Below are 9,198 nucleotides of genomic sequence, written 5' to 3'. Positions count from 1 at the left end.
GCACTTTATATTCCGCATGCATCCGTTCACCACCATCGGTCCTGTAACTCCATGGCTTGTTAGGATTGTGTGGCTCTAGATTATTTTTACGAGGCATGTGTACTGAAGTGTTCACAGTTTTCTCTCCAGTATTACTATTTCAAAGTACCTAGTTTCTATCGATTTGGTGTTTGTTTTCGTATGAAAACACATTCCATTTACGATTACTTAAAATATTTGAGGGACACCAGTATTAGTACTGTACTGCACTGTACTTGACGATAGCAAAGTTTTTACAATCATTGTACTGCCCAAAGGAGAAAGCTTGGAATGAATTATAATTCTTTACCTGAAGAATAATACTTTGCTTCATGGTTATATAGTCACGCATAATTACAGCTCAGAGCATTTCCCAAATATATCATATTATTTTTGTAAAATGACGAATAATATTTTATAGCGCTGGTGGCGCCTTTTCGGAAATGTTCGTTGAAATTCGGTTAGAGTCGTAATATGTAATGGTGGATTATTGTACATAGGTTATATGAATGTTCGGTTGTTTATAATTATAAATAACATTCACACTCAGCTCATTATGACCGCACAGGTGAGAACGAATTATGTATTGAGTAATCATATTTGCCACTTGCCGTCTGATTTCATGTTGAAATGAAATTAAGGGAATCATATTTTGTATATATTGAAATGACAAAGTTATCTTCTGTTCTATATTTATGCAGTCTGTTGTTTTCTATAAATCGTGTTGCCAGAATGTCTAATTTGGTTCATTTCATTTAACCTATTCTCCTTTGCCTTATATATATATATATATATATATGTAATTGTTTGTTTGTTTTATATATGTAATCAAATGTATTTCGGATTGTTCATTTAAAATTTAGTATTGTTCACCATTCGATTTAACAAAACGAAAAAAAAAAAATAATAATGAAAACAATTGTGATTGCAAGAATATATATAATTTTTGCATATCCAAATAGTAAATGCTCTCAAAATTTATTCTTTCTTAATTTTTTGAAATCATAACTTCCAAAATCTCTGAAATGCCTTTTCAGGAGGTAGATTTAATGTACTATCTTATTTTTGTTTTTCTTCTTTCTGTTACTATATTCCAAATACCTCAGGCTATGCCAATGGATTGATAAGCAAGGTTCATATCTCTAGTTAGTCAGTTAAGCTATGTTGAAATAAATATTTGAGGATATTTCAGTGGAACCCTAAATTGCACTGGCACCTTCAATAGCATGTGGACCTGATCACACATTCCATCTCTTAGGTATACTTTCCACAAATTATATGATAACATGAGCTAGGTAATTTGGTTCCTTTTCTCTTTGGGTGTGACGATCAGTTTATATACTGTGACTATTTTTCTATGCATTGGACTCGCTCAAAGTTTCAAGGGCAGTCTGTTGGGTTGCAATCAGAACACTGCTGTCAGTGAAGTTTTTCAAATATTTTCCACAAACATTGTTACATTAGCCTGCAATATGAATGACATGGTGCATTGTTGTTTTTGAGATGTGGGTCTGTTCCATAAAACCACCACAATGTGGGAAACATTACATTATCTTTCTTCCCAATACTATGACCAAAGGCCTGAGTTCATCTCAGGAGAAAGGGCCCCAGATCAGTGCACCTGCCTCCAACTTCATAGTTGAGATGATGCACTCACACTTGCCCATCTGATTGGAAAAGGGTGTACCATTATTCTCTGTATATCATAGACCTCTAGTGTTGTATGGAGCAATCATGATGCTCTTTGCACCATTGTGGTCTCTGCTGTTGATCACCATGGCTACTGTTTGGGTTATATGAAACTGTGTTACACAAAAACTGAGACTTACTCTATAGGATCTTACTATTAACTTGAACTTTTGTAGACTCTTTGAACTCCTGGTTAATCATTTCCATGTTGGACTGTCAAGATCTCATTCTCAAAATGTGACATTCTCACCTTTTCATCAGTTGATATGTTGTTACCCGCATGTGTGTGTGGATCCCTATGTCATTCTGCAAACCTATAGTACATTAGTATTGTTAGTTGGCTAAAGGTTAGATGAACCACAAACTGTCTGAGGCTGAATATGGAATTTTTTTTTTAAAATTTAGGGAATGCACTCAATTTTGCCAAGTCATATGGACCACTATTATGATGTTCTATGATGAAATGTGTTTCAAAGTCTGTAAATTCTCTGCATGCCATCAAAGAATACAAATACGAAGTCAAATCATTTGTTATTTCTGTTTACCATATATAGCAGTATAATTACATGTGATGACATAAATATACATGTTAGTGTGTTTCATTCCAAAAAAGAGATATCCAACTTCTTATTTCAACATAGTATACATTGTAACAAAAGTCCATTTGCATGAGTAAAACAAGAAATAAAACCATGTAAAATAACTTTCAGCTGTAATAGCTGGATATATATGTAATCAAAAAAGCAGTAAATTTACTGCTTAGTGATTTTTTTGTGCTTAGCTGCTTTTCTGTACATGTTAGGTTCTTACTTGTTTATTTCTTGTGTAAGCTATTGGTTACATTTTGTGGTATTTTATCTGCACATATATTTTTATGTTGATTTCTAATTTTTTTTTTTTTAGGTAATGTTTTGCTTGTTTTCTTTTCTTTTTTTTTTTTTTTCCAGATATGATTTTATATGTTGCTTTGCTGCATATTACTGACTATAATCAGAAAATAGGTCATCCACCCCTTTTTTTTTTGTCCTCATTTACTTTTCTTTGATCTTATTTGCTTATGAAAGCATACTTCTGTCTTGTGTATGCACCTTTTTTTTTAAATTTTTATTTTATATTTATACCAGATTGCGCACTGTGTTGCAGCATACTTATGAAATGGCTTATATCCAATTATTTTTCATTTGTTTACATGTGTAACATTTGCGAAACTTTATCAGGGACAGAAACATATTCATCCCAGACAGTATGTCAGGGATGAATATGTTCATTCTATTATTATTATTATTCAGGCCTCCATGGAGTCAAGAGACTCATCGTGGGAGGTCCTTCCTAAGAAAGTCTATCAAGACTCATCGAGGGGAGCCCCCCCCCCCCAAGAAACACAAAGTCTATCATACCACTCCTTGAACTCATTGACCATTCTTGCTCTCACCACTCCATCAGGCAATGCATTCCATGGTTCAATCACCCTCCATACAAAGAAACCACTCCTCACCCTCAATATAGAGAGTTCATATGGCAATATGAACTCTCTGTATAGAATGAACATGTTCGTTGTTGGTGCACTCACCACATATTCTGCCATTTATTCCATTCATTTACCACACTCCAAGCTACTCCATTACACACATAACCCTTATATGCCATCTCTCCTTCTGCCACCTTGAATATTCACCAGCATCTTGATGGACTTCTCTCATTAGTTTGTCTCAGTCATATCACTTTTTTCCTTTCTATTTTCAAGCTTTGCAGAGCAAAGATTTAAATCAAAATGGCTTAAAATAAATAAAGTGGAAAATAACTATCAACTGAGTTACAAAATTTTTTCATTACAAGATCCCATGCTGGGCAACAGTATCAGAAATGCATTAATTTAAAAACAGAAACCAAACATGAATCAAATGACATGGGAGAGAAATGGAAAAATCTGAAACAAATTCTGACAAAAGCAGTAACAGAAAGCTGAGATCTAATCAGTAAATGGAATAGAAAAAGAGGACTACAAAACTGGGACAAAGAAATAGAAAGATAATAAAAACAAATTAAAAAAAAAAGTTACCAGAAATGGCTAATTTTTAAGAAATAGAAGCAAAAACAGAGTAGAAAAGAAAGGGAAAAAACAGAGATGGAACAATTTTTTAAATGAACTAGAAAAGGGTATAACTAAGACAATTGACATGATTAGCCTCTACAAGTAGTCCAGTTGTGAAGTAACTTCACATGCAAACTTTCTTTGCTTATACTTGGATAAAGGATGAAACCAAGAATATAACTATATTAAAATACTTAGTTATACTATAAATTAAAGATTGGCATCTTTAATTTATAGTATATATAACTAAGCAGAAAAACTTGCAACAAAACCAAAAACCTATAAAATACATGAATAAAGAAATAAAAAAAAACATAAAGATACAAACAATAGATTTAGAAAAATGGATAACTTATTTTCAAAAATCTCTGAACTGATAATAATAATAAAGAAGTAAAATTTTATACAACAAAGAATGATCTAACAGAAAATGTTACATTGTTGGAACTAAAAAATACAACAAATAAGATGAAAAATAGGAAAACATTAGGAGAAGACATTGTAAACATGGGACTGTACAAAAATGCAAGTAAAAATTTTAATGAAAAACTTCTGGAAATCTTTAACGTGGTCTGAATTTCTAAAAAAAAAAAAAACTCTAAACTCTTGGAGAAAAAAGGGGAAAAAAAGCACTGGTTATCCCAATCTATAAAAAAGGAAATAAAGATAACTGCAATAAAATATAGAGGAATCAGGCTGCTAAATGCAAGATACAAAATATATATAACAATATTAAAAGAGAAACTAAACAGTAGAGGACAAACTATTTGAAGAACAGAATGGATTCTGAAAAGGCTGATCTTGCATAGACTCAATTTTCACTCTAAAAATATTAATTGAAAATCAAAGAGAATTTCAAAAAGAAACACATGGCCTTCATTGCTTATGAAAAAGCCTTTGATAAAATTAATAGATGAAAGTTATTTAAAATATTAATCAATCTAAATACACCAAACTAGCTTTTACAGTCTATTCAAAAAATATACAATAGAAATACAATAATATGGAAAGATATATCAAGAAGAGTATGGTAAGGATAGACCCTATCATCTCTGCTTTTTAATATATTATTATTATTATTACACCCTTCATGAAGTTAGCAGACTCATCATGGAAGGTTCATTCAACTGACAACATATTTATCATATAGAATCTTAAAATTCTTAACACTCCTTGCATTAACAACACGTTCTGGTAATGTATTCCATTCACTGACAATTCTGCATGCAATTCTCCATGCAGTTCTCCATATAAAAAATCTACTCCTCACATACACACCTCTTCACCACACTCTTACATAACTTCCAAAAATGACCTGGTTTTTCCCCTTTCGCCTTCTACTCTTTTTATAATCTCATCTAGATTAATCCAATAAAATCTTCTCACTAACATAAATGTCTCTATCATATCACCTCTTTTCTTCCTATCCACCAAACTGCAATCCACATTTTTTTAACCTCTCTCCATAGTCAGCAGTCCAAACTCCTGATATTGTCTTAGTTGCTTGCCTCTGGAACCTCTCACCTTCTACTCTTTTTGTAATCATATCTGGATTAATCCAATAAAATCCTCTCACTAACATAAATGTCTCTATCATATCACCTCTTTTCTTCCTATCCACCAAACTGCAATCCACATTTTTTTAACCTCTCTCCATAGTCAGCATTCCAAACTCCTGATATTGTCATATCAGTAGTTTGGACTACTTTATCAGGATATTGAATTTATATGATGTATATTATATGATATTGAATAGACAATATCGAGTCTATTCAAATCTTGAAGGGAATTAACATCAGCAGTGCTACTTATAATTCTCCCCAACTTTGCATCATCAGCAAACAACTGAAAATCCCCAGTCAGTCCACATGATATATGTTTACAAACAAGTTAAACAGCAGGGGCCCAAGAATAGGCCCTGGATCACACCACTCCTCTCACTAACTCCCACACCTTACTTTTTTGTGGCACTGTTCCATCATACACAATCTGCTGATATCATTCAGAGAGCCAATCTCCAATCCATCTAACCAATATACTATCTATTCATCCTCTGTAACCTGTACACCAACTTATCATGTGATAATCTATCAAACGCTTTTGCAAAGTCCAAGAATATCACTGTATATGATTCTCCATTATTTCACACACTTGTTGCCCTATCATAAAATACAATTAAATTACTAAAATAAGTTTTGTAATAGATTTACAAATCCATGCTGACCATTATAAAGAATGCTATGTCCATCAACCCACTCCTATATTCTATTTCTAACCAATCTCTCCAACACCTTGACCACAGTTGCCATTATACAGCGTGGTCTATAATTGGAAACTTCTGTCTTAGAACCATGCTTGTGGAGTAGTACTATTTTGCCTTCTTTTCCACTGTTAGGAATCTTACCCACTGCGAGACTTTCATTAAATAACCAGGTCAGAGGCATAGCCAACTGTGGTGCACGTTCCTTAAGAATATGTGGTGATATCTCATCCATTCCGACATCCTTATTAACATCTAACCCAACTAACACCTGATACACCTTTGATTCTTTCACTTCCAATTCTCCTAAACTTGCTTCCCTTCTATATATTGCACTGCATCATTTACACTGATATGATATATGCTGATAAAGTGCTCGTTTAATAATTCCACTATATCCTTTGTAAGTGTTCTGCTGCCATGACTATCCATCAATGTCAACCTGCTATAATTATTCTTTCTCTTGCTTGCCATACAGCGGAAAAATAAAATTCCTTTAATCTCAAGGGAATTCTTCCGAATTTTTCCTCGAGGGAATAACCTCAAGCCTGACCAGCCAATCTCCTCTCATACTGCATTTGCTTTTTCTTTCTTTACCATGCACCTTTCTAGCATGCACTTTATACTCTTCATGGATCTGTTATATTTATATATTGGTTTTATATTCAGGAATTGTAAACTGTTTTTATATAATTATATATATATATATAAAGAAAATTCTAATTTTCATTAATTTTATAATTTGTTAAATTTATATATATAAAATTATAACAATCTGGAAATAGCATAACCCATTTGGCATACAAATATTTCTTTGTTTTACAGTCCCACTTGGTATATCCAGCTGTTTTTATATAATTTTATATATATATATGAAGAAAATTCTAATTTTCATTAATTTTATAATTTGTTAAATTTATATATATAAAATTATAACAATCTGGAAATAGCATAACCCATTTGGTATACAAATAAATCCACAAATAAAGATATATTATTTGCAGATGATCTACAGAGATCAGTAAAATCATTAAATGAAATTTCAGAACAATGTAATATGAGAATATAAAAAGTAAAGACAAAAATAATGGTTTTCAAAGGAGAAAATCCAAGAAGTAAAATAGTGATAGATAATAAAATAGTAGAACAAGCAAATACTTTCAGATACCTGAGATGTGACTTATCATATGAAAATGAAAAAGATATAGACATTAAAATATCAAATTTTGTTAAAGTAAATGGCATAATAAATAATATATTTAAGCCATCCTTGGTACAAAAAGACACCAGAATCAGACTATGTAATGTTCTGTCTAAACTGGCTTTATTACAGAAGTAAAACATGGACCATAAAAAAGAATAATGAAAAATGGATTCAAACAGCAGAAATAAAAATAACTTTCTCAGAAAAACAGCTGGATATACCAAGTGGGACTGTAAAACAAAGAACTTTTACAATTCCTAAATATAAAACCAATTAATCACTATATAAGTAAACATAAACAAAAATGGATAGAACATTTAAATTGAATGTACAATAGCAGACTGCCAAAAATACTATATGGATATAAAATAAATAGAAAAAGAAGAATTGGAAAACCAAGAAAATGATGGCATGAGACTGGAACATATCACTTTGCCTAAAATCCATGATAGGAAGAAGCAAAGCAAAGATCATGTTATCAGACTCTTTCATGCAGCAAAACAATCTTAATTACTTTCCTTATTACCCAGAATATGTAAGTATAACACCTGGATATCTGAGTGATCTATGCAGAGAGATATGTCCTGATCACTGTTTTACGTAATTGTTCTTATTTCTTTTCCATGTTTATTAGTGTGTTTGCATTTTATCAGCATTTTTGGATTAACTTTCATAACTTTTTGCAATATGTCTCTGCCCTTTCCATTCATCATCACATCCAGATCCTTTTGCCTGTCCACCTCCTGAAATGAAACACCACAAAACTTCCAAAACGTTGTTCCTTATAAAGATTAAATCAACATTATTTAGTAAACATGATCAAAATCTGCTGCATTTGGTTTTGTCATGGATATTTCAAGAACTGTTAGCTTTAAGTCAGCCATAGATGATTTATGATTTAGACGTGATTGAACTACAGAACAGTGATGCATTCATAACACATTTCAGTAAGATACGAAATTTGAAAATAGTTTCTATATTAACTGTGTTTTTAGTTTGTCACCAGTCATAATTTTTTAAAAGTGTGCTCTTGGCTATAAATAAAGCATACATTTTGAAATTGAGTTATTAATAATTTGATTAATTTATTATTAATAAGAAAAAATTATTTTTCTGTGTATAGAAAATTCAAAAGATTTTTTAAGTAAAATTTTATTCATAACGCCTATTAGCCCTGTAGAGATAGCATTTGCTCCATGGCTAGGCCACCTGAAGAAGGTCCATTCTAAGTTTGATTCTACTCAATGACTAGAGGAGCTTTTACAAAGCCTTCCTTTGACCATTTCCTGAGTTAGTCAATCTCTGGCACAGGCAAAAAAGAGCCCCCCCCCCCCCCCGAAAACTCAGATTTATTGTCTCGACTCAAGAAAATTGACTGTAGAACCCAGAAAAATTATCTTTGACATGACTGTCCAATTTCTTCTCATATTCTATGTTTTCTTTTTTAACCATGCTTGTCACTTTTCTGGCCTTCAGTTTATATTTTTCATGCATCTGTTCACTACAAAACTGTCTTGTATCTCCTCCATAGTATATTATTATTATAAGATGACACCTCCGGGGAGTCCCAAGACTTATCGAGGGAGGACACCTGCTCTACAACTGTCTGTCTCCACCACTTCATCCACCAACTACAATGAACTGCAACTACACCAATGCCATCTACTGCCCACTACCACCACTTGTATTTTCACAGACAATCACAAACATCCATGCCCACAGTGGGATTCGAATCCGCAGCCTTTTGGCTGGAGAGCGGATATGCTAACCACTCAACCAACCAGACTAGCAAAACTGACTATGTAGCAGCTCCTATCAGGCGTCAAAAAAAAAGAATCAGCTGCACACAACCAGGAAAACTTTGCTTATCTCCCTATATGGATGCTTTTGAAACTTTAGTCGTTTCTCTCTCTCTCTCTCTCTTAGCTATGGATT

The 9,198-nt window shown here is 32.5% G+C and overlaps 1 protein-coding gene across 6 annotated transcripts in view; it reads left to right on the top strand.

Annotated features, from left to right (window-relative positions):
• Positions 1–473: 473 nt before the first annotated feature.
• Positions 474–9,198, top strand: part of LOC150093191 (U2 snRNP-associated SURP motif-containing protein) — a 467,947-nt gene continuing 459,222 nt past the window's right edge. For 5 of the 6 annotated variants that reach the window (XM_090413350.1, XM_090413354.1, XM_090413351.1 and 2 more), the window contains exon 1: positions 474–586. In XM_090413350.1, the coding sequence (XP_090269476.1) occupies positions 524–586 (63 nt within the window). In that variant the 5' untranslated portion in view covers positions 474–523. The remainder of the gene's footprint in view (positions 587–9,198) is intronic. The other variant, XM_090413353.1, reaches the window with a different exon arrangement.

Source organism: Typopeltis vanoorti, chromosome 24 (assembly GCF_054136105.1).
Source record: "Typopeltis vanoorti isolate ZY-2024b chromosome 24, IOZ_Tvanoo_1.0, whole genome shotgun sequence".
NCBI classification, from domain to species: Eukaryota; Metazoa; Arthropoda; class Arachnida; order Uropygi; family Thelyphonidae; genus Typopeltis; species Typopeltis vanoorti.
This window is presented reverse-complemented; position numbering and strand designations above follow the sequence as displayed.